Genomic DNA, 26,256 nt, shown 5'->3' on the forward strand with positions numbered 1-26,256 from the left:
CGTGTTTTAATCGAGTGTTTGTCGTGTTTTGTGCCGTGTGTTGTACCGTGTGTTGTACCGAGTGTTTTTTTTTTTCGTGTTTTTTTTTTTGCCAAGTTATTGTCGTGTTTTTTTGCCGATTGTTTGTCGTGATTTTGTCAATTGTTTGTCGTGTTTTTTGCCGAGAGTTTGTCATGTTTTTGCCGAGTGTTTGTCGTGTTTTTTTTTGCCGATTGTTTGTCGTGTTTTTTGCCAAGTGTTTGTCTTGTTTTTTTGTTTTTTTTGCCGAGTTTTGGTCGTATTTTTCCCGAGTGTTTGTTGTATTTTTGCCGAGTGTTTGCCGTGTTTTTCCCGAGTGTTTGTCGTATATTTTTGCCGAGTGTTTGTCGTATTTTTGACGATTGTTTGTCGTGTTTTTGCCACGTGTTTGTCGTGTTTTTGCCGAGTGTTTGTCGTGTTTTCCCCGAGTGTTTGTCTTGTTTTTCCCGAGTGTTTGTCGTGTTTGTGCCTAGTGTTTGACGTGTTTTTCCCGGGAGTTTGTCGTGTTTTTGCCAAATGTTTGTCGTGTTTTTGCCGAGTGTCTGTCGTGGTTTTTCCCGAGAGTTTGTCGTGTTTTTGCCGAGTGTTTGTCGTGTTTTTCCCGAGTGTTTGTCGTGTTTTTGACAAATGTTTGTTGTGTTTTTGCCGAGTGTCTGTCGTGGTTTTTGCCAAATGCTTGTCGTGTTTTTGCCGAGTGTCTGTCGTGGTTTTTGCCGAGTGTTTGTCGTGTTTTTGCCGAGTGTTTTTTTTGTGTGTGATTTTGTTTAGAACCCTACACTTTTTATTACTTGTCTTACAGGTGGTAAAAGACCGTCACTTGTTCATCATTGTTATGGCGATTGTCTTCGTGGATGTGGTGTATCTGAGTGTCTGGCAGATTCTAGATCCGCTCACGAGTGTCTTGCGTCAATCAACTACTCAGGTACCGCCTTGAAATAGGAGTATGTCGACGTGTACAAAATATTTAACGCTAAATATTGCAATGTGTTTTTTTTGTTATATCGTGATCGTCTAACGTGGAAGTAACCCTCTAAAAATGTTCACGTAGAAGATAAATAAAAACCATAATTGTTGAATCAGAGAAACCATTTCATTCGAAATAGGTGTATACTGTTAAATGTCGGGAGTTGAAATTTTAGTGTGTTTTAATCGAGTATAAAGAATACTATTCCAATTATTATCATCGTCTGCGCCAGGACTTGGAGGACGTCGTGGTGGTAGTCCAGGTGCGACACTGCGAGTCTGCTGACACCTACCGCTGGCTCGGTGTGCTCTGTGGCTACAAGGGCCTGCTTCTGCTTTTCGGGGCGTTCCTGGCGTGGGAGACCCGGCGGGTTACTATCGCCGCACTTAATGACTCAAAGTACGTTAATAAAGGATCAACCATAATTTCTACTTTTTAGTACGTAAAGATAGTAGGCACGCGGTCCCCTCGCTTACTAAATCGTTTTGTGTCGAACGTTTTGTTCTGGGTGGTGATTTTTAGGGGTGACAATATTGCCCCCTTCTCGTTTTATACCGCACTGTTAGTTTCAGCGAGTCGTTTTAACGGGATGAAAAACCGAGGTACATAATTTTTTGCTGCCTTGTCTGCCTTGTAGGTATATCGGCATGTCGGTCTATAACGTTTCCGTCCTGTGTGTGATCGTTGTCCCTGTGTGTCTTGTCATGACAAGTGACTGTCTACCTTGTAGGTATATCGGCATGTCGGTCTATAACGTGTTCGTCCTGTGGGTGATCGGTGTTCCCATGTGTCATGTCATGACGAATGACTGTCTGCCTTGTAGGTATACCGTCATGTCGGTCTATAACGTGTTCGTCCTGTGGGTGATCGGTGTTTCTATGTGTCATGTCATGACGAATGACTGTCTGCCTTGTAGGTATATCGTCATATCGGTCTATATCGTGTTCGTCCTGTATGTTATCGGTGTTCCTATGTGTCTTGTTTTGACGAATGACTGTCTGCCTTGTAGGTATATCGGCATGTCGGTCTATAACGTGTTCGTCCTGTGTGTGATCGGCGTGCCTATGTCTTTGGTGATGAGAGATCATCCGGACGCATGTTACGCCATCGTGGCCATCTCTATCATCTTCTGCACGTCAATCACACTCTGCCTCGTTTTCATTCCAAAGGTGATTAGTCTAAAATGATTATTTATTTATTTATTTATTTATTTATTTATTTATTTATTTATTTATTTATTTATTTATTTTTATTCATTCATTCATTCATTCATTTTTGGGGAGGGGGTGAGGGGACGAAACAGAAACATAAAGAAAATATTATGGTGGTGGTGGGGGCAAAACACAAGTGATCATTTCTTTAACATTTTTTTAAATCGGCTTTTGATAGTAGTTCCCCTAGCCTCCCCCCCATACGGCCCAATTCTTCTACCACATACAAATATCGCCTTCAAACGGAACAGGCCCCTGTAACCTGGAAAACGGCCAGTTAAAACCACCGTGCCCTGGGTTCCAGTGGTCCGTCGCGCCCAGGATTTTGACAGTAGCCTCTGGTCTGTTCGTCGAACGCTCGTATGTTTCGTCTCGCAGTTTGGTATTCGCTTTCTTACTTGTTTCGATGCTGGTGTTAACGGAAGAGCATGAGTAGAAGAAGGAAACTTGGACTCCTTTGCACCATCTCACTACCCATCTCTGCTGATACAGGTGATAGAGATGCGTCGGATGATGGCGGTGGGAGGGCAACCTGAGAATGTGTTCACGTCTAATTCCCTGGCGCGCGCCAACCTCCAGGAGACGATGAATACGATGGGGACGATAGACGAGCTCAACCGACAGCTCGCAGACTTCAAGGCAAAGCTATCTAAGGTCAGCTATCAGCCGTTTTCTAGGATAAAGCCATCTTGCGCGACCGCAATAAATGATTAAGTTTCGTTCATGGAAAACTGCCATTATTTTTTTTTTAGTCAGGCTTATTTAGGTTGAAATGATTACCTCATGTGCGGACGAGCATAGTCGAGGGCCAAAAAGCAGCATGCTGCAACAGAGCAACCCTTCGCACTACAAATATTTTATAAGAAAGTTTTCAGCTTTTAGTTTTATTCTGTTACAAATTTCAGTTTACAAAATACAGCAGTCCGTCGATCGATTTCTGTCAATTGCAGATAAAACGACCACGAACGAAGTTTGAATCCTATAGTTTAGAGGTTAAACGGAGTCAAATGTGATGTTTTCGTTAAAAATCATCGTAGGAAGCTGTTCAAATTAACTCTTGAAAACATTCTACAGCAAATTAATTTCAACCCTAAGCATTCCAGTATGACTTTTCACGGCGTTGCATGCACAATATCGATTCATTTTTTTTTTGCCGCGTGCTGTTCGGAATTCCAGTCAATCTCTTAAAAGATAACTTTTTCTAGAGTGAAACAGAGGTCGAGACTCTAAGACAGCGCTTGCGGCATTACGAAGAGGGGCCGTCTGCATCTATTGCGAGCACGAGCGAAACAACAGGCGAAGATAGCGTCGCTACCGCCATCGCGGAAACATGTGGCCAGAACAGTGAGCAAAATGCGGAGGAGCTAAACAATACAGAGAGACGCTCCACTAGAGGTACATAGACAATCCAAATAAGAGCTAAGAGGCAACAAGGAGGCAACATGGACGATACTAAAAAGATGGCAACAGTTTGCAACATGGACGATACTAAGAAGAGTCCTTACAGACTCACAGAGGCAACACGGACGATACTAAAAAGATGGCAACAGTTTGCAACATGGACGTTACTGTGAAGAGCTCGTGGAGGAAACATAAACGATAGCAAGTAGAACTAGAAAAAACAATGAAGAAGAGCACCTAGAGGCAACAAGAGAGTAGCATACTAGACAAAAAAGCGCCTTATGACGCTTTCCCATTTCCGATCTTTCAGCATACGTTCCTTTCCCTGCAGCAAATATTTCGTACCTTTCGCAGCAAAAAGGATAAAAAAAAGAAAATATGTGTTGTAATTATTAAGAGTTATTTGTGAATACATATAAATACATATAAACACAAATCGATCGTGTATAATTTTTTTCCTCTCCGCTGCGATATATGCGACGGCCGTCGGAACAGAATAACCGTCAATGATTGGCCGTCGGAACTGAACGTAAGATAATGTATTCCAGCGCAAAAACCAGGCTAATTCCATACATACCCTACTACCGCTGATAATATAGTTCTTGTATATATGATCAATGAGAACAGGTGTGTTTTGTGGAAGCCAGAATTACCTAGCCTAGTTTGGGTCCCCGGTCACCATCAGCACAGGCATAGAAACTTCAATACTACGCTCTTTGAGATCAAAAGAAACAGCGTTACCACCTTTCTATGAGGAATGTCCTCAGGTTGTACTAGTTTTAGCTAGTCTTCGATTTGACTAGTCTTCTAATTGTTAGGTTAGTCCAGTCAAATACTGGGACATCATCATTAATACCTGGACTACTATAACTCATATAATTCCGGCAGTACCAGACATAGCTGGCATTTTCATTAGCAGATTAAACAGAATTCTTACAAAGAACATATGCCCCCACCCCCCCCCCCCCCCCAAGCTATTACAGGGGACGACCCCGAAGTTGGCCCCTCCGCAAACAAAAAATTCTAGCTACAACCTTCAGTAAGACCTAGACAATGTGCTACTTGGATGTCTTTAGCTCCACTTGGACTAGTTTGCTTCTTGGAAACCATCAGTACTACCTGGACTAGTGCTATCGACATGACGGAAAAACCCTGAATATGCGCACTTCGAAGAGATGAAGAAAGAAGATACAATTTCTTACAATGGCCATAATTTCCTTAATATTCCGGTCTAAGTTTTACTTTTCAAAACACATATAACATCGCATTTGATATTTTGTTTGATATTACACACTTAGTAATTAGGGGAATTTTACGCCTTATTTGATGTGAAATGAGCTTATTGGAAACATTAAGTCATGTTTTCCCGTGATATCATTGCTATCTAGACCTGTGCTCCTGGTTTTCACTGCTTTCAGTTCTATTTCAATTGTATAATTGGGATGCACTGTAGAGAGAAGATTGCCGGGAAAATAAGGTTCAAGAAAAAAATAATAGATCGGGAGGCAGACAGAAGGGCAAGAAAGTATCCTCCCCTCACAATGTTTCCATACTGTATGAAACGTTTCCCTGTAAGACTTAAACAAAATAGTTAAAAGCTTTGGAAGTTAAAATTTATTAGTTGAAGCTTTTAAACCATTCCTTACATCTTTCTTTTAAACCATTCCATTGCATCTTGGCTAATAAGTGGGAGGGGGCACATATCTAATACTATCTAATACATTAAAATGTATTAGTGGAGTTCTTATTTAAAGAAGAGGCGCTTACATCTGTGTGGCCCATTATACACCTATTGACTGTCCAAATCACGCTAAATTTCCTTGTTGAACAAAAGTTCTGAGGTTTAAAGGAGAACCAAACCTGTTTTTAATGTAACAACAACAAAAAAAAAATTCTAAAAACGAAAAAAAACAACATCGACTTTACCAATGCACTCATAGAGGGAATAAGTTACCATGCCAAGCAAAAAAAAAAAAAAAGGAAAAGGAATCCCAAAGTTTGTCATAAAAAAACTTTTAAGACTACTCATAATCAGCAACTTTTGCAAATGCTTGAAAAAAAATGGGGAAAATTAAAAAACTAGACAGTAATGAATCAGGAGGCTTCTTGATGAATTAACAAATCAACCTTGAATACATATCAATCATATGTGCATACCTGCGCTTAACAAGAGACAAACGAGTACAAGTGGTATTTTTAATGGTATTAATCACGAATGTAACGTTTTAGCTATAAATTGTCAAAATTATCAAAGCCATATTCAAAACAAAAGTCAGCTGGACATTTTAACTATATCCCCTGAGGGCTATATGCCTTCAGGAGCCTGCATGAGCCTTTGTCTGTATCCTGGGAACATGTGTACGGTTGGGTAGGGCTCAATTCACTGGCTCAGTATCACACAGGTTTGTTTCTTTGGGATCAGGTATCAAGCAAGGGACGGTAACCAGTGCAGTAGCCATGTGAATATGAGTCACGTCCTTTGCAAATAAATAAGAAGGGTCTGGTGTTAGGAAGAACATACAACTGTGATCTAGTGTCTTTTTGTCGTCTCGGCATTGTGGCCAATATTCAGAGTTCATTGTTTGAGTGAAACCAAGGCAAGTCAATTCACCAGATAAAAGTTTGGAGTTTGAAATGTGGGGTGTATGTGACATCCCTTCACATGCAGGCCTAGATCACTGACTGAGAACAACAGATGATTCAAATTGACGAATGACAAGTTTCCCTTGACCTAAAAAATGATGCCAGGTAGCTACGTCTATTCAGAGATATGTCTAGGCCAGTTAAAAATAAACTTTCCGGTGAATTTCTATGCAATTGGATTTACTAAAAGAATGAAAGACACATAAACACAGTCACTGCAAGAAAGAAACTTTATTTATTAGACCAAATAATATAAATAATTTACAAAAATATAGTCAGGAAGAATATAAGATGGGAGTTATTCAAATGAAAGGTAACAAATGGAGTGAATTGTGGGTGACAAAGCCATCAACCAAACAAGTTTGGGTGTCTCTGTCAGCGACCACTGCAGCTTTCACAATTTTATAAATATATATATTTGCAACCATTTACATTTGATGAGAGTAGAGGAATTATATCTGAAAAAAACAGGGAATTGTATACATTACCATACCTAGTAATATGAATTCCTGTCATAGCCACCACCCTTGCTACCACCTCCATAGTCGCGTCTGCCACCGCCATAGCTACCACCACCACCACGGCCGCCACCATATCCACCTCCTCCACGGCCACCACCGTAACCCCCTCTGCTGCTGCCACCATAGCCGCCACCACCACTTCTGTAGCCACCTCCCTGGCTTCCTCCTCCTCCACGCTCACCACGGGGTTGTGCCTTGTTTACTTTCATGGGACGTCCATCTAAATCCTAAAACAATAATAGGATATTTCAGTATAAAATGCTAATAAAGTAATTAAAAATAGATGTAAATAAAAATAGCTGTCATAAACTGGGCACACACCACATCTACAGCAAGGGATACGGTTTGTATTTCACAGACATGCACATAGTGCCCTGACCTCTCCGTCAAATTTATCAATGGCTTTGTCCATCTCGTCTTCGCTTCCAAATGTGACAAATCCGAATCCTCTAGGTCTCCCGGTCTCCCTGTCTGTTATTACTTTGACTGAAAGAAGGAATTTAGAGCCATTTCTTAAAAATAACACATCGGCTTCACTCTCAACAAAGCACAATGGGATTGAGGCAACGAGGCACTTGACGTTGGCTGTCTTCCACATTTGTGGGGACGTGAATCGACATCGTATTCGTTTTTTTTTTTTTAAGTGGCTGACTTAAAAGACGCTTTGCAGAAATCTTTGTGTTGTAAACACTGTAAGATCAAAACTTAGTCGACGGGTAAATGAAAAGAAACAGGGAACTTTAAAGGGAATGATCCTGATGCTGTGGTGAATATTTGAATAAATTCGATCTACGATTGTCTTTTCATGAAAAAAAATGCCCAACTGCACGATTGACATGACACGAGGCATTCTCCAGAGGCGTAAGATGTAGAGCACTAAATCGCATTTCTTCCGTCTTTACTCACCATCTACAACGTTATAACCATGGAACTTTTCCTCTAGGGCTTGCTCGTCGACACTGTAAGAAAGATTTCCGATGTAGCATTTGTATTCGGCCATTTCGAGATCAAAGTTAGAGTATTTTAGCAAACAAATGAGTACGGTGAAGGCTAGAGCGAGAGAGAACGAAAAGATGCTCTTACTCAATATATGGGGGCGCCCGGCAGCTGCGACAGGGGTGCTAATACTCAGGCCTGCTCGTCCAAGAACAAACAGACTTGAAAACTTCCCCAAAAATGTATTGGACAACCCTCTAGTTTGATACACACTTTAGGGAGACAAACTTAAACAGCCTCTTTTTCAGCCTCCATTTTGTCATCCTTGAAAACTAGCAAGTGTGAAAAAAGCGTCTATTTCCATTGGCTGAATCGGGGAAGCCAATGCGATATGTTCTATTGAGTCTTTCATTGCCATAACGTCCTGAGACGCCTGTAAAATATAGGCCCGACTCCAAAACGTCAGAAGTGCAAACTAAACATCACCAGACCCGGATACTCATAGATTCCTCCAAGGCATAGACTACCTTTAAAAGCGCATCCAAGCAATGTAATAGAATTGACTCTTTTGTCAAAATATCAACCTTGATTTCTGACCAATTTGTAAACAAATGCTTAAATTTAAAAACATACCAAAAAAGACACAAAATTCCGAACTACAAATAGAGACAAGCAAACACAGATCAAGTCACAAATAGATACCTTTATTGCGCTCCGTCAGGTCCCATTTTAGCGGAGCCAAGCGCGGCCGCAGGCCGCGCGCGTAGCCCCATAGGCATAGAAATATGGTATAGGTATGCGACTTGGTTTTTGTGGTCATCGCGCGGGTACCCTGTGGTGCCAGCCAGCCAGCCAGCCAGCCAGTCAGTCAGTCAGCCGCGCGACTCCCAGGCCCCACTCGGCTCCGAAATGGCGACTAAATACAAGCACGGAGCAAGGGAAAAAGCTCTTGTCGATTATGCGATGATTATTTATTTTGTCTCAAACTTTGTGACTTAAGGATAAAGTCAACTAGCGGAGATCTACTAACATTCATTCACGCCAAGATTTATCTGGTTTTAGCTAGTAAATTTAAGCAAGTAACAGTTCACATTAAAAAGCGAACAGAACCACAAGAAAGCGACCAAAAAACAAAAAAAAACAATGCAAGGTGAGTTTCGGACGACGATTTGTATTGTCTATTGAGGATATGACAGTTATTAGGCTTTTTGTTGTCCTTTTTGTATGCTTTGAGAATGCGAGTACTTAACTTAGTAATCAAATTATTTGAGCATAACAGATTTTGTTTTGACATTCTTCGTTTTATCAATATTCTTGATTGTGTTGAATAAAATACAATACTACAAAAAAAAGAAGTCTTTAATAAGACTTCTTCAGGGCAGATTGATTGTGTTGAGATATTTCATAAAGGCTAACCAATATCGTGTTGCATTTGTCAAATACTGCTAAAGAAGACCGTTCTTGTCTTTATATCCTGTGCTCTTAGTCCTAAGAAGATACAAATCCTTAGAAGATACAGCAGCTTTTTCAACTTACAAGAGAAATTTTCCTTACCGAGGATAAAAAAAAACCTATTTTCAATATGTAATGTTGTTATTGTCTGCATCGTGCATCTCATGTGTTTATTTTTTTTTTCAAATAGTTGTGGAAAATTAGTGAGATTATAAATGGCTTGATGAAAAGATTGTTTTGAAAGAAATAATAAATAATTGTTTTCACTCTTTTATGAACCAGGAACTACCTGAGGGCCAAGATGAATGCTAAAGACTGGAAGACATGAGAATTAAAAATCATGTCTTGAAGAGAACAGTAGGATGTTCTTATTCACTAGTCATTTGATACCCCCAAACCCATGGTCCCAGGGAAGGGTGGGGGATTAAACTTTAATAAAAGCCTGTTTCCAAGTTAAGAGTCAAAAACAGTCAATACCACCACCCCTCTTGACATATTTTGGTTAAAAAGTGGTCTAAAACCCCACATTAACCCCTGACTTCTGCGGGACCATAAGGGAGGGGGCGCAAATGACTAGTTCATTACTATGTGATTCAGCAGTACACACTCATAGGTTTTTTTAGAACAAGATACTTATATAATATAAAACTAAAAACAAACTTTTGCTTTTTAAATAATAAATCTGTAGAGAAAACAGTTTTCTATCAACCTAAAGATAATGGGAAAGGGGATATTTTAGAAAAGTACTGAATATAATTATCACATTATTGTTATTATATTTTCTTTTCAAACATTTAAGGAAGAGTCATATTTCTTCCTTTTTCTTCTCCCTGTTGACTTTTTTTATGCAATTGATGCTCTTTGCTATTTCCCCTCTACACCAAATTAATGAACAGATTTGATTTTTAAATTAGAAATTTTCATTTATTACTTTCACTTATATTTTCTTTTGAGGATTTTATTTCCAAGTCTCTTGCCCATTACATTTATTTTAGATGTTTAGATTTATTTCATTGGAATAGTTAGATCCAGGGTTTCTCAAAACACCAAAATATAATGCATTACTGGATGTATATTTGTAGATATTAATTCCCATGGGGATGGAAAATCACCACTTAAAATGGTACATTAAATCTTCAGCATTGCATCTTATCTAAAATTGTGTCTGACACTATATTCCATCTTTGATCCTGTTTCATCCATTGTTCTTCGCAAGAACAAAGCTTGTCAGAATGTAGCTTTACAAATGTACATTAATGGAACTTTTATCGAGGGGAAGGGTTTTTTAGGGCAAGATACTTAAACTTTATAACACTAGCAACAACCTTGTTCTTTTTCAATAATAGAATTCTGTTTACATAGCTTGGATAGCAAAGACATTGCCTCTTAAGAGGCCTGTGGTGGTGAAAGGGTTAAGATAATGGGAAAGGGGAAATGTCAAGGAATGCTCATTACTGTTATATTTTTTTCACCAAACCTTTCAAGTTGAGTCAATTCACTTTATATCTCCTCTCCCGTTGATAATTTTTTAGTCAATTGATATTCTTTGATTCCTCTCTACCCCAAACATAGATCAATGAAAGGGTTTGGTTTGAAATTAGAAGTTAGCATTTTAGATCTGTTTTTTCTTCATTGCATTCATTTGGGAGTCGGCCACCAACAACAAGGCCACTATATGGTAAAGTGGGGTGCGCCAATATGTAATGCATGAAAGGAGATATATTTTTGGATTTTAATTTCCAGACAATTTTCTGAATATTCGGTCCAATGAAGGAGAGAATCGCCACTAAATCAATACATAAAAATCACAGTATGGCATCTAAACAGTCTAAATATATTATTTTGAATCTTTGGAATGCTGTTACATCCATGACATTTTCTGCCAAGGGCAAAGCTTGTGGGAGTATTGTTTTGATTTAAAAAAAGATATTCATAATGGAACTTCTATGATGGGACATAAGAATTTACCATTAGACTCTTGACAACTTTGACAGCCATATCCACACCAGGAATTGTGTTTGGTAACTTTGATGTACTGCATAATTTAAATTATTGAATAAGGCCTGGATCCATTTGGTTGGTACAATAAATAAATCTCAGTAGAGAGCAGGATCCTAGATCCCCCAATAATACCTTTGATCAGTCAACACAAAAGGTGTTTATGCTGGCTCCGCTTTTAGGCAGTGCCTAAATCTATATATTACAGCAATCATTCACAATAATCAATGCTAGAACCTCCATTAGAAGCGAGTCACCATGTTTAGCCTATTTTGCATGCCTTCACAGACAGGCGGGCAATCTCCTCCCCCAGAATCATAACAGTTCTTTTTTATAAGTCTCTTTGCCCCAAAGCCAAACAAAACATTTCCAGGTCCAAGGAACCCAGAATAAGCCTGAAAACAATTTTTGAATAAGGTTGGGTAGCAAAGATGGCCCACGTTGGAGAGTATGAGGCCATTCACCAGAAAATTCCTTTCTCACTTGGTGAAGCCCAGACAAAGAATTATCCCATTGAATCAACCTCAGCGTGCAAACATCCATAAGCACAGCATTAATTATGCCCAAAAAGACTTTATGATGTCCGAAGGCACTCTCCAGATATGAAAAAGCTGTAATTTTTAAGCAAATTACAAGCAAAACTGTTGTAAGCAACAGACTGTAGCAGTGCCGTCGCTAGAAAGAAAAGTCACCGCAGTGCATTGTTGGAAACTTTAAGGCATACCGTCTTGGGTCATCGGTAGCTTAGCTTAACTGGTAGTGTTGGACTTGAAATAGGGGGGGAGGTTTCTGTTTTCAGTCTGTTTTTCTTGCAATTTTGCTCAAAAGTACCCAGGAGTGTAAGGGTTTTAAAATTTAAAAATTTTGTCAAGAGACCACCATGGTCTCTTGATTTTGTAAATAGAATATTAAACTTTGTTTTTGGATGGTAAGTTTGAGATTTTAACACATTACGCCATTTCTAATGTCCAATGAAAACAAAAACAAAGGTGGGACTGACAATGGCACTCAATCATTTATTTGTCACATCCTGCTACGAGATGTTGTAAGGCTCATTTGCATGAAGTGATTTAAATGTTAAATCAGTGAGCTTGAAGATGTGTTCTTGCTACATTCCCACAAGTGCATCTTTACTAACCATACTTTGCCTTGGTATTGGACAGGGCCCGGTGGCGTTCACGAGCACTGGGGATCGTATATTTATAATATTCCGAGTGATACCACCTGTGTCCTTTATGAGTGTTGTGTCGAGACATACCGACAACCGAAAAAGGTTCCGGTTTGTAGCACTTCTCTTACGAGAATATTATAGATACAGTGTGTGTCAGGCTGAACTCCAGAATACCCGTCCAATTATTCGGTTTTTCCTTGCATTGGCTTTTTATTGTACTGACTCGTTCCTCGGAATCGAGGTGTGTCTATCGACAGGGCGTTTACAGACGAGACTGGACATGATCCTCAATGGCTCCCTGATGATCACCCAGCCTACCAAGAGTACATCGAAGCTACGCACTCGATGGGCGGCGCAATAGGGTATCGCTTCAAGAAGTGGACCCAAAGAGAAAACATCAGGCCAACGCCTCTTAGATACAGGGATATCTGGCGAGCGGCGCAGGTTGAGTCCAAAATATGGAATAGCAGGGACAACTTAGGGGCGCAGCCTCATGCGCACATCGACATGCGTGCGGCGTACCTAGGATGCGAGGACAGTGTCTTCGGCGGCGCCTCGGACGCCATTGATCTGGTACGGAAATACGGCTTCCCTACGAACGTGTATCGTATCGCGGATGTTGCGGGACGGCCATTGAGCGAGGTTCTTCAACTTACCGGGGCCATTCAGTTGACCGAGTGGGGGTTCTCTGAGGCCTGCCACCCCTACACTTCCGGGAGGGTAGGGCAGCACTTGGAACAAAACGAGGGCTGGATCACCACGCCAGAGCTCAAGGACCTGCTAGACTCGGGTGACCTCGCTATGGCCGCGGCGAGGGAGGTGTTGTATAGCCTCGCCATGGCGACGAGTCCTCGATCGTAGTCCGCGACCGTGAAGAAGCCGCGTATCTGACGAACCTCCTTGCGGGCACCGACCACTTACTTAACTTCGAGCATGCCGACGGGGCTCATCTGATCCAATACAAAGACGGAGTCCGGCGCTCACAATGGTACCACATCAGGGCCTTCGTCTTGGCGTACACAAACATAGCGTTGCGACGCATGTTGAGGCGGTTCCCTCGCGAAGACGTCCTCCGAGTGTGCACAGATGCCATATACGCAAAGGCGGTGCCCAGTGGTGTGAAGCTCGTGGAGCGAAATCTGAGGTATGGAGAGTGGGGCCACAAGAGGCATGGGTACGAGTGGCGGCCCGAAGCGGCTTGGGGTCCGAAGAGGTCGGGGTGCTTGGCTAGGGAGCAAAGCACTGCGCCGAGTCTGCCGTGTGATCTGGTCGCCGCAACCTCTGCAAGGATGTATCTAGCCGGCCAGGGAGGGTTGGGGAAGACCGAGTGGGCGGTGAGCATGTTCCGTGGCCGTAACGTTGTGGTGCTCACCCCGAGAACGACCTCGCCCACGACCATCGCAACAACCCGCGCCTCGCGGTGAAGGCTCAAACCTACCACCACTACCTCTGCATACCAGCGGAGAAGCCGATAGAGGAGTGGAGACCTTCCGAGCTGGGGCACAAACTCGACCGCCTCGCAAAAGTGATCATCATTGACGAGTGCTGTAAGGTACAGACTAAAGTGCTACGCGCCATGCTAGGGTATCTCGCCACGCGGCCGTGTCAGGTAGTGTGTTGTGGCGACTATGGGCAGGTCCCGCTCTGGGGAGATAAAGAGGGGCCTCACGATATGCTCAAGGAGTGGGCACAAGGGAACATCCGCTGGTTCGAGTCCGACTACCGCTGTCTGTGTGAAGACTGCAGAAAGCCGTACAGTACATGCGACTGCGGCTCTGCCGCCCCCTCCTCCAGGCTCCACGACATAAAGGGCCGGATTTGGTGTCAGCCAGACTCCCAACAGCTTGAGGTGTTTCAAGAGGAGTGGGATGGGGTGGCGTTTGACGCGGCGATCGAGCAGGCCCACCCAAGCGATATGTGGGTGTGCCCGACCAACAAGATGGGGGCCCTTGTTCAGCAGCGATTGGTAGAGCACCACAGGAAGAACTACCCCCGACTGCCAGCAGCCATCCGCTTTGACCCCGATCCTAGCGTCGCGCATCGTTATCGCAAGCAAGGGCGGCCGGTGCCCGTGCCAGGCAAAAGGGGTGATAAGGTCGACGCGTACGAAGGCACGGTAGTCGAGGTCCCTCTCGGCGTGGTCCTTAACGGGCTTCCCCTCGAGTGGAAATACGCGGGCTGGGGGACAGTCCACCGGGTGCAGGGCAAGACCATCCAGAACCCAATACGTCTGTTTATCATAGACCACAGTTTACAGGGCTGGATCACGAATGCTGTGTACACCGGCATCTCCCGCGTGCGGCTCGCCGACCAGATAGTCCGCGTGATCCCCCCCGATGACACCCCAGGTGCCTTGGTTCCCAAAGGACTGCAGGCTACGCCCAGTAAAGAGCTCATTATAGCGCGAATCAAGCGATACGCTATAGACGACAGGCAAAAGGGTCACACGAAGTACACGGGGCCACAAAACGTTCTGACGGTAGACCACATGCTCGGCATGATTGCTGAGGCGGAAAAGAAGTGCACGCTCTGTGGCACTCAGCTTCTGCTTCAGGGCTACACCAAGAGTCATCCCCAATGCTTCAGTATCGACCGGCGGGACGACAGTCAGGGTCACTACAAGTGGAATGTCAGACTCACGTGCCTCAGCTGCAATAGAAGGCACAAGCGCTGATCACGCTAGGGTGGCGCTAGCGTGGCGCTATGGTGACGCCAGCGCGGCCAGAAGATTTTTTCGATCGCGCTGGCGTCACGCTACGCAACTGCGATCGCGTGAAGCCGTGCTTAGAGTACGCCGTGTAATACAACACCGGCTGCCCGGGCTCCATGACCCTCTTTAGTATTGGGTACGCCTTGCTTGTCCACCAAGGGTCCGTCGCTCGCCGTCGGCCCTTGTCCTGAAGGTCTTCCTCGTTTACGGCGATGTACACCTCCGTTCCGACCTCTAAGGGAACCTCTAAGGGGGGCTTTTCGGCTTTGAGAGGCACGCGCCTCAGCTTTATGGCGTCCTCAGGCGCAAAGCCAGTCATGCGAGTCTTCGTTGCGTTCATGTCCGAGATGACGATTGGCAAAGTAGTAACCCACTCGCGGTTTGTCTTGCCGGACGCAAGCTTCTTCGAGTACTGCGCACGAAATAGGCGCTGCGCCAGCCAGCGGTGGAAAGACTCGGCGAAAGCTTGGCTCCTGTGGTGCCCTGGCTCAGCCCGTCGGACCTCCACCCCGTGGTCTGTTAGGAGCTTCGTGGTTGCATCCTTGAACTCCGTGCCGTCATCAACCATGAGGCCATGTGAGAGGTCCCTCTGCAAAGATGCCAGCGAGTTCGCGGGAGACGACGGCCGCGCTCTTAGTCCTCAGTGGGCGGGCGACTTTATATCGTGAAGCAACGTCAACGACAGTCAGGGCATACTTGTACCAGCGGTCGGTTGGCAAGAATAGCAGGTCCGACTGGTGGATACGGTTTGGTATCTGCTCCGAGAAGTGGGCGGAGGTAGTCGGAGGAGGGGGCGTCTGTGTGTAGCCCCCGACGGGCTGCGAGCTTACCCACCTGCGCACTCGATTTATGGAGGCTGAGCCCTTGGGGAGTTTGGCATGCAGAGCGATCACCCCATGGAAGCCACCTCTGGCGTAGTATATAGGACGAAGGAACGCATCGAGTTCTTCGTCGGACATGCGCTTGCCGTTCCGGCGGGCCATTACGTGCGTATCGCGACGGGGGAATCAGTCTCCAACAGGCGGATGCCGTCTGCTACGCCTTCGGCGTACGTATACGTACACGTATACGCGCAGCATGGAAAAAGGCCGCCTAGACGCATACGTACGTATACGCGTTTCGACGGAAGCTTCGTCACAGCAAGCGGCTAGATGCGTAGCCGATGGCTAGAGCGCCGGCGCCTATGTACGCCAACTCGGCGTTCTTCTGCGTTTTGCTGGGGACGTAGTAGTCGGACAGCTCGGGGGCCCGCATCGACTCCAGGGAGGTCTGGTTGTAGAGTTTGAGCGCGTAGTCGGTGTCGGTGAAGTTCTGCTTTGCGAGGGACCCTCTCTCGCGACTTTGAGCTTGCCAATCGAGAATTGTTTTGTCGCCGCTGCTGGCAGCGTCCATAATCTTGTTGGTATTTCTCTAGGGCCTTGTCGTGCCTCTCCTTCTCGGCTAAGGCGGGGCTCTCATCGTTCGACAGGAACTTTGCGAGGTAGTTGCCACCAACGAATGCAGTCGCGTTTAGGACGGCGCCGCCAACCAAAATCGCGACAGAGGCCATGTTTATGCGAAGCACACTTCACGTGCTGTGTATGCGTATACGCATGCGCAAGGCGCGCACGAGTCTAATACACGGCCTACGCTACTACATGGGCAGGATCTTCTGGTCCTCAAGGTAACCCTTTAAAGCGACAGCACCTGCGACGGCGGCAGTCATTTTTGCGTAGTTCATGGCGTTCGCGGAGGGGTCTTTGGTGAAGTCCTCGCCTAAGACCTTGCGCCCAACCCAGCCGATACCGGCGACGAGGCCGGTTATGACTGCGGCGTCGGTGATGGTCTTTGTAATCTTGCTCTGCTGCGTCGTCGACATCGTGCGGATATGGGTGGGGCCCTCGTGTCTAAATGTCTGCTTACTCCATGGATAACAGCCGAGACCCGGGAGCGCGAAGCGCTGTCGCCGGAGCGCGCTCCTTGGTCTGTTGTGCAGCCGCCAGCGGCGGCCTTGCGGGCGGAGTCCCGCCGTCGGCCGCTGCGTGCGGATCGGTAGCTCCCTGGTTAACTGCTGGTGTGCGCGTGAACGCGGCAGCTAGCTCCCGCCTACGTGTGTAGAGGCCGATCGATGACACTAGAAGACCAGCGAGCTCGATGACCGAGCTGGCCGACCAGGCAGAGTTGCTCCCCGGGGCAGGTGTGTGTGCCGAAGGCATGCCAGCGCTTGCCGTTCCGGAGGCGGCATCATCGGCGCGCAAGCCCTGCGGCTCGCTCGGCCCCGGGGCCACCGGAGACTGCACGACACGAAGCGCCTCTTTCTTCGCTCTGTTGATTCGGTTCCACTTTGCCAAGCGCCTTCCGGCTTCGACTCGTCCAGGGTGAGGTCGGGTCGCGGGCGGTTCGGGGCTCGTGATTCGCGCCGCTGCCGGGACGGCAGCCACAGGCGTACGTGCAGGTTCTTGATGCTGTTTGCCAGGTTCTTGGGCAAGTCCTTGAGCAAGTTGTTCGTCAGGCTGGGCACTAGTACTTCCTTGATGTTCCTCCATCTGCGTCGACATGCGAACACGCGGTGTCAACTACTTGGAACCAAGTACTTGGTACCAAGTGGTAGAAGAAGTGGCGAGCTTTTAAATGAGCGTCTACTCTGGGATGGCGGGCTCGACACTGTCCGCGGCTGCTACCTCGCGTTGGCTCCGCGCGTCAGCGCTTGCCGTTCCGGCGGTGTCCACATAACGTGCTATGTGTAACTCCCCGGCGGCTAAAGCCATCAAACAGCCGCAGCGTAGAGCCAGGCTTCCGCACAATGTGCGGAGCTCGTTGTTGACGATGTAGTCGGACACTAGGTCATTGTGAAGATCGACCACACTGTCTATCGGCAGCGCCATGCCTACTAGCTTGGTCGTAAGCTTTAGAAAGCTGTCTGCCAGGGCGTCTGTAGTCCGGCTGGCTAGAGCGGTCTCGTATCGCCTCTCGTACTTCCTCACCTCCTCGGCGCTCATGCGTTTGACGTCGTCGTGAGTCAGGGCCTTGCCTACCATTTCTCTCGACTTCCCCGAGGCTACGAGAATCGCGAGTTTCTCCCTCGCGTCTGCTATCTCAGTTTGCTCACCTCCGGTTGCCGTCCCGGCAGGATGCGTCGAGCAGTCCAACTACTCGACGGCCGGGAGGCCTGCGGCGTCCCCCTCAAGAAGACTCTCAAAGTATTCGTCGCTCGTCATGCCGTGGCTAAGGTGCATATACGTTATGCACTAGGGCGGTGGTTACCGTTCAACTAGGGCGATGGTATAAGGGTGACGCAAGCAAAACTCTAACTTCGAGAACTCTTTCGTCTTGAGGGCCTTCATGTACTCTTTCATCTTCTCTTCTGAGAGCTCCGCGCCGTAGTCATGCAGGATAGCTTTCTTGTCCGCCTTGCTAGGGGTATAGAAGACCACCAGGGCCGCGATGTTCTCGCGGAACGGCTTCGTGATGCTGGTGAGCTGCTGCGTGATCACCCACACGCTAATACCCACGTGGCGCGCGCTGAACGCCAAGTTGACGAGCTGGTCAGAGCGCCTCTTTACGTCTTTCAAGGCCGCACAGTCGTCGAGTATGATTAGCGTATTAGTGCCTTCGAAGAGAGCGGAGACAAACCTCAGCAGTATGTCGATCTGACCCACCTCAGGTGCGATGACAAACAGACGATTGTCGCCCTCGCCGAAGCCGTCGTATGTTTTGTTGTAGACAAAGGTAGGGCACACGAGTACGATGTAGTCAAACTTGCCCCGGAAAGGGCCGCGCAGTCGGTCCACTATGAATTGGGTCTTCCCGCATGACGTCGGGCCCACAATGAGAGCGTTAAATGGGACGTTTTTCGGGTCCATACCGCTCCGGCGTATGTGCTCAGTATTGTATGGACTCTAGCTGTCCGTTCATAAGGTTCATTTGGGCGTCGGCCACCACAAACACGTGACAGTTTACGCTACCCGAGCCGCCTGCCGTGCGTTTTATCTCGAGGTGCACACCGTCGCGGGTATTGACCAATCGGAGACCACCCCCATGGATGGCGCTGTCGTCCGTCGTTCGAAGGTCGATCCACAGAGCAAACTTGTTATCGCCATAGAACGACTCGGGGCCGATTGCCGGGGCGGCGGGCGCTCCGCTGTGCCCCCCCGGGGAGGGGCGGACGAACCGCCTTTTCGCCTCCCTCCAGAAATCCGTGGGGCGCAGGCCCTGGCTGAAGACGTTGTTTGGCATGCCGTCGATTGTAACGCGAACGCTCTTGATGCCGGGGTACACGAACTTCTCAGAGTCGCGAGTCCCTGCCGTGTATGGCTCCACGAGAGGAGCAGCAGACCACTCATAGACCTCCGCGGCAGGCTGGCACTCTCGTTGATTATGCTGTCCGTCCCTTTGCTAATCACGAAGGTCTAGTGAAGGTTCACTTGCTCGTAGAAGAACGTTGTGCCGTTGTGGTAGGCGGCGGCTGCAGACCGGGCGAGGTTGTCGTCCCTCAGGCTTTCATACTCCAGCTCTAGAGTTTTGATGCCATAGGATAATTTGGTGGCATCGGTTCCGACTACTACCTGGTCAGCCAATGCGAACGTGATCTCGAAGAGCAGCGCCTCGGAGAGCGCCCTTGGGTACAGCACGCCGTGGTCCGTCAGCAGAGAATGGTCTAGCGGGATGGTGTACCTCGCCCCGTGGGCGGCGCTTAGAGCGTTCTCCTTGGCGTTACTGGTCGCCTTATCCCCAGCCTTGGAGCGAAGCTTGCGCATGTTTTCTGACTGTATGCCCTGCTTCAGGCGGTCCTCTCTCTCGACCTTGGACAGGTAAAGCTCCTCATACGTCTTGAAGACGTCGTAGCGGTTGGTGTCCTGGAGCGTTTCTCCTGCAAACGTTGTTTTCAGGCGGCTCACGAGATTTCGGCCGACGTTGTTCACGACGGTATTATTCGCATGGCCTGAGACGGAGAGATCGAGACCGACCCTCAAGGAGCCAGGCACGAGCGTGACGCCTTCCGATAGCTTTGGGACCGCCACATATAGCGTCTCGTCTGGGGAGGCCGTCGACGGGTTGAGAGTGACCCGGTGAACAGTTCTCTCGGCTTTCAACCCCAGAGGAATTCTGGGTGTTCGTTGGGGGTCAAGTTTATCGCTGACTGACATCGTATACGTATATGCACATAAAGTACGAAGCCGCGTGGCTATGGTGCGGACTGTTAGACATGTCTAACATAGCATAGCACGAGTTATGCGCACGCATCATGGGTGATGTTGACGTTGACATTGACGATACCTTGCCGGGTGCGTCCGCCGATCGCGGGGCGGGGGACGACGAGACGACGCCCCTCATCCCGTTTGACCCCGACGATGGGGAGTCGATCCCAATGACGAGCACGTCGTCGCCTACGCATGCTGCGCATAGCATGGCTTCGCGAAGCGCAGGAACGGCAAGCGCTGAAACCCCGTTCACCACAGGGGATGCAGCGACAAGACTCGGTCTCCTGTCCCTCAGGAAGGAATACCCAGACCTTAACGAGGATCTGATACGGTTCCAGTCAGACTGGAGGGGAAAGACGCTAATACAGGTTCGCGACCTCAAAAACGGAGGTTGGACTAAACCAAGACGGCTGTTCAACGAGGACGGGGGCGTCCGACAGGACGTTGCAAAGCTGAGTGGCTTCAAGCTGGCGATGGGGCCCGTGGCAGTGGTAGACGCGGTCATCCAGGAGAACACAGAACGAGTCCAAGAGCTGCAAGGGGTGGTAGCCGCAGACAGGGAGACCATCGACGACCCTAACACGTCAGAGAGTCGCCGCCAAGAGGCCCGTGAGCGCAACGAGGAGAGGCTGTCCGAGATTGACGAACTAGAACGCGAAAACCGAGAGCTCGAGAACCAGAAGCCGCTAAGAGAGCGCGTCAAAGCCATCTTCAAAAAGTACGGCTTTACCGTCACCGCTATCGGGTTGGCCGTAGCGACGACGATCGCGGCCGTTGTGACGTCGCTCGGCAAGTCGCTCTCCTCCGTGGCCAGAGGGGTCGGTAACGGGCTTAAGGCCATCGGGAAAAATCTGGGCGAGCTTCTCCCCGGGCTAGTAGGCAGCATCGCGAACGTCGTGTTTAAGGCTGCAGGAAAAGCGGTGAAATTCCTTGGCGAAAATGCGTGGCTGCTCATTCTAGCCGTAGCCGCGTTCTTGGTTCGCCGAATGCAAAGCAGTCATCGGAACAAGTAATACGCCGCGGCCACCGCGAGCGCCGACAGCCCCGCCTTGAGGGAGGTGTGGTCACTTTTCTCGCCCGACAGGGTAGGGGCCGCGCCCTCTGCGTGCACTTTCGCAGGGGCGGGATCCTTGCTTTGCCGCCGAGACGGCACGTGGTCAGTCGCGTGTTGCACCCTAGGATGCCCACCGGCCATGTTATGAGCACCGACTGGCTTTGTCTCGGTGTTGATCGCGTTTGCGTCGAGCGTCATGGAGTCCGTGGCTTTCTGCAGCTTATTGTTGTAGCCCACGACGCTTTGCGTGTTTATCACCAGATCGCTCGGCATTAGCCACACCCCTGGTACAACCGCAAGACTCAGTCTCACCTTGGCCTCCTGCACGGCTAACTGGTACCTTTGCACGCTTTGAGCGATGTCGTTTTCTATGATCGCGTCTTCGAGCAGCTCCGTAAACTCCGCCTGCGCCTCCATGGCCGGCCCCTGCGATGGAGGAACGGACGTTTACCTGCGCGCCAAGCACTGTGTAGACGAACGCCTCGACCGAGCGGTCGAGTCTCCCTAGCCCTGCTTTTGTCAGCCCCTCGCCTTTGGGAGGCGCAAACCAGCTATATTGCACGCCCCCGTGGTCGTCGTTGCGTATGTAACCCACCTGCTTCCCACTGTTGTACGTCTCACCTTCGTCGCTAAACAGATTGAGGTGGCTCGGGTACTCGTCTGCCGCCGTGTTGTAGCCACGGATCACGTGCACGTTGCGATACCCCTCCCCCGGATAGAACACAAACACATCGCCTAGCCCGTGGTTCCGCCCGCTTTTCCATCGGAAGTCCGGCTTACGCGGCAAACCGAACTCTATACATAGACGCTCGAAAGCGGCCTTCTTGTAGGGGTTACCTTTTTGCGTGAACGGGCTGTCGCCAGGCAGGGGGGCGCCGAGCTCGTAGAGTATCCTCCGGGTGGTAAAGTAGACGTGAAACCTTAGAAATCCCCTGATGACAGAGGGGAGCGTGGCGAAAGTGGGGTCAGTTAGGGACACCCCACACCCAGCGGTTGCGCACCAGACCGCAAAGTTGAGTTGCTGTGGCCAGTACCCATAGGAAGGCTCCGATAGCCACCGGCGAGACTCCTTGGCGGACTTGTGCGTGACTACTGTCTCTTTGAATATGTCTCGGACCCTAGTCGTGAATGATTTGTCCTCAGCCACGTGTATCTCCAGCTGTGTGAGTAGTGGGGTGATGTCTGAGGCCGTGCTCTCCACGGGGGCCGCGGCACGGCGTAGAGCAGCTTTTGCGCGAGGGTCAGAGACCTAGGGAAACCTAGGGAAACCGGTTTTTTGACTTGTTCGGCTATAGCGTGTTTGATATGCTCGGCTATAGAGGCTCCCGCCGCAACTGCCGCCTTCTTCGTCTCCTCCTCCTTCCTTCGGGGTACCTCGTTCAGCATCTGCCAGCCTTCCCAATCCATGCTCAGCCCTATTAAACACGAAGGCGGGCTATGCTCAACACAATGGTGGTCCTACACGCTGTGTTCACCGGAGGTGAACTGACGCTCTTCTTCGAGCAGCCGATAAGGCGCCCACGCTTTGTGGCGCTCCGGCAGTGCTTGCTGTTTAACAGCTGGTATAATCTCGAGCGGGAGCAGCAGATAACGACTATAGCCCCCTCCCGCCCATCGCTACTCTGCCAGCCGGGCACCACACGGCCGAGTCCATCGTGGAAACGATCAACCGCGCTAAAAGCCAGATTCTGACCGCGAAGCCGGATCCCCTCACCGGGAAGATCGTGCTCGTGTCCACAGGCATTGTGTTCCTGAACGCCGAACTTTGCGCACTATTTGGCCTAGAGGCTAAAGACGATCAGATGGGGGAGCGGGGCCTCGCACTGCCCTTGAAGGCTCCCCCACTTAAGGTGACTTTGCCGAAAATAGAGGCCTTCTACATCTTCTGCGACATCGTAGACCGCTCGCAGTGCCTCGCCTTAGACGAGCCTTCAAACGTTCTCGCTTGCCTAGAAACCCGCGGGAGGCCGCACGAGAAAGTCGTCTATGGGCCCGACATCCCCGTTTGTGTCGCAGCGTCTTCCTCTGAGTTTGTCTCGAGTATCCGAATATAGATCAGGGAAGACCACGGTAGACGGGTGGACTTTAAGGGCAAGCCCGTTCGCCTCGTATTAGAGCTAACCTAGGCCCGACATAACAGACATGGCGAACAGCGACGTTAGCAGCGGTGGCATATACCCCCCGCTTCCCAGCGTCTGCCCCCCGCAAACGCCTACCGCTCCGGCGAGCACCCGCGGCGACGTGCAAAGCTTCCGACTCCAAGTAATACGTGACAATCAGGCGGTTCTAGACAATGAGATAACGCATTATCGACAGGTGCGGAAGAAGTATAAGCGCGCCTTCGCCGTTACCCATGCTGTGTCTGTGGCATCCGGCATCGCTACAGGGGCGCTTTCCAGCGCCGGGGTGGGGGTCTCTTTGAGTGGGACAGGGGTTCTGATCGGCGCTCCGCTGGCAGGGGTCGCTGGGCTGGTCGGTGTCGTGGGCGCGGAGGTGGTCTCTAGGGGTCTTACGAGCAAGGTGTCTAAACACGAAGACACGATGGTTTTAGCGGAGAGTAAGAAAAACTCGATCAGCGAGCTGGTCTCTAAGGCTATGCAAGACGGGCGTATCTCAGACGAAGAGTTTCGGCTAATACTTCGGGAACTAGAGAGATACAACGAGCTCAAGGCCGCTATCAGAGCTCGACACGGCCTCGCACCGCGTGGTAAAAAAAAGCGGGAAAGGGCCCTCCCTGGTGGCGCGCGAAAGGATGAAAAAGAGACTGCGAAAAATTCGCGAGGAGTTCGGGAGCGAGGTGTTCGAGTAGAACTCAGGTTTAAACGCCACGCCGGCGGCTTTGAATTTACGGCCGAAAAACGGTTAATCCGCGCTCCGTAGGTTGGCGGCCCTCCTCGTTTTCGCGGCCCCATCGCTATTTGCCCCAAAAAGTCGTGTACGCGCAAGTCCTTGGGCTTGCACGCGCCCGGCCTACACCCCTAATTATTCATGTACGCAGCCCTAATTAGTTATTCATGCACGCGAAACACCTGCAGCCCTAATTGATTATCCATGTACGCGAAATCTATTTGGCCTACATTAGCTTTTGCCGATTGTTTATGTACGTGAAATCGTTTTGGCCTACATTAGCTTTTGCCGTTTGTTTATGTACGTGAAATCGATTTGGCCTACATTAGCAATCGCCAAAAGCTTATGTACGTGAAATCGATTCGGCCTACATTAGCAATCGCCGATTGTTTATGTACGTGAAACATTATACGCTTGATATATAGAGACGGGGCTGGGAGGCCCGGAGGGGCGATCCGCGCCTCCCACTAGTTTCTCTGAAACCCCCAGTCCCCCCCCCCCTGCTATACATTAACTTAATGAATACACAATTTTTTTATACACCTGCTCTCTGATGCTCCCCGTAAATTTACCATGCTCTCTGATGGTCTCCGTAAATTTACTATGCTCTCTGATGCTCAATGTAAATTTACCATGCTGATGTTCCGCTCTTAAATTGTCACCAGTTCACTTCCGGAGATCCGACGCAAACCTCAACCGTTAAAAGACAAAAGAATCTATTAGAATCCGAGATATTTAACATGCCATCCGCTCTAAATTATGAATCACATCCTCGAAGAAACTTGCAATATACACACTGCTTTCAATATTTTGAAATACTCGCTTTTTCCGTTAAAAATCATCGGAGATTGTAACGTAATCGACCGAAAGTAAACTGGTGACAATGCGGCAAATGCTCCGATGTGTCCACGTAAATTTACTTCTAAACAGCTAAATATAGATTAAAGAGCTTGAAGTAACAGAGAGGACCATTTTTCGAGAGCAAATAACGAAGAGGGCGAAGAATCATAAAAACCTCTGACTGCTACATCACACATTCGCAAAAGAGTTGCGGGAACAGGGAACTTCCGAAAAGATTTTGCTAGTGGTTAAATCTCCTCTTCCTCGGGACTACTGGCAGTAAAATTTAAAGTCCTCGAAAGGTTCGCTTGGAATGCCCTTAATGCTAAACAGGTGGCCGGTTCATCTGGCGCACGATTCTCGTCAATCTTTGAATGATTCGAAAATACTCTTCCTTATATCACCATCGAATTTTCGCTTGTTCTTCCAAAGTACCCTTTCTTCCCTTAATAAATCGATTGAAGATTACAGTCTTTTGTAGTTTTACGAGGTGGTTGGAATCCTTTCATTCTGCGTTTTGCTTTCTTTGGACTGTTTGAATTTCAAATGTTTAAGTAACGAACTATAGTCTGTGGGACTAGTCACACTGTCTGTCGAACTAGTTCCTTCGCCTGTGTTTCCGCAGACGTAAGATTTAGAAAACACCATTTGATCAGTGATTGGTGCATTTCGATCCGATAATGGTTTTATGCTCACGGTTGCTTACTGTGCTGTCATTTGATTGGTGGAGATTGCGATCCGAAACTTTTCAAAAATCATCTCCATCTCAGTTGGGCACAGATCGACGGTTTCATCGCACAAGAAGTATCGCACTGAAGGTAAGTCATCGTAATATTTTTCTAAATCATTCTTCGATAACTACTCTATACAAAATTAGTATGAGTTCCTAGCCATATCTCTGGAGCGATAGATGCTTTGAGGCGCGATATCAAACATTATCACTGATACTGGGATTAGGATATGATCATTGTTTTCCTCTAATTATATGCTATTAGATAGTGGTTAGACCCCTTTCCTCTTCTCTTCCCTCGATATTGTGATATTATCGGAGATTATCTTATTACAATCTACTAGATGTCTATTAAGATCCTCTCCTTCCATCTGCATTACCCCTTGATATTGCGATATTATCAGAGATCATCTTATTAGAATCTACTATATACACTGTATCTATAGAAATTCCTTCGTCCTCTCTGCTGGACCCTCGATATTGTGATATTATAGAGATTATCTTATTAGAATCTACTAGATGTCTATTTAGAAAGCCCCCTTTCCTTCTGCTGAACCCTTGATATTGTGATATTATCGGA

General features: G+C 48.0%; 2 protein-coding genes across 6 annotated transcripts in view; one reads left to right on the forward strand and one right to left on the reverse strand.

The window, feature by feature from the left end:
* LOC5506544 (gamma-aminobutyric acid type B receptor subunit 2-like) overlaps nt 1–4,030 on the forward strand; it is a 48,127-nt gene extending 44,097 nt beyond the window's left edge. For all 5 annotated transcript variants that reach the window (XM_048724793.1, XM_048724790.1, XM_048724794.1 and 2 more), the window contains 5 exons: nt 818–940; nt 1,215–1,381; nt 1,992–2,151; nt 2,686–2,847; nt 3,399–4,030. In XM_048724793.1, coding sequence (XP_048580750.1) covers nt 818–940; nt 1,215–1,381; nt 1,992–2,151; nt 2,686–2,847; nt 3,399–3,596 — 810 coding nt within the window. In that variant the 3' untranslated portion in view covers nt 3,597–4,030. The remainder of the gene's footprint in view (nt 1–817; nt 941–1,214; nt 1,382–1,991; nt 2,152–2,685; nt 2,848–3,398) is intronic.
* Nucleotides 4,031–5,776: 1,746 nt separating this feature from the next.
* Nucleotides 5,777–7,834, reverse strand: LOC5506538 (glycine-rich RNA-binding protein 7). Its single transcript, XM_032374949.2, has 4 exons — nt 7,665–7,834; nt 7,138–7,244; nt 6,731–6,985; nt 5,777–6,071 (listed from the first exon to the last, which is right to left on the reverse strand). Exons 1-3 carry the CDS (start codon nt 7,756–7,758, stop codon nt 6,731–6,733), a joined length of 456 nt encoding a protein of 151 aa, XP_032230840.1. The 5' UTR covers nt 7,759–7,834; the 3' UTR covers nt 5,777–6,071.
* Between the last annotated feature and the right edge of the window lie 18,422 nt (nt 7,835–26,256).

This window comes from Nematostella vectensis, chromosome 3 (assembly GCF_932526225.1).
Source record: "Nematostella vectensis chromosome 3, jaNemVect1.1, whole genome shotgun sequence".
NCBI lineage: Eukaryota > Metazoa > Cnidaria > Anthozoa > Actiniaria > Edwardsiidae > Nematostella > Nematostella vectensis.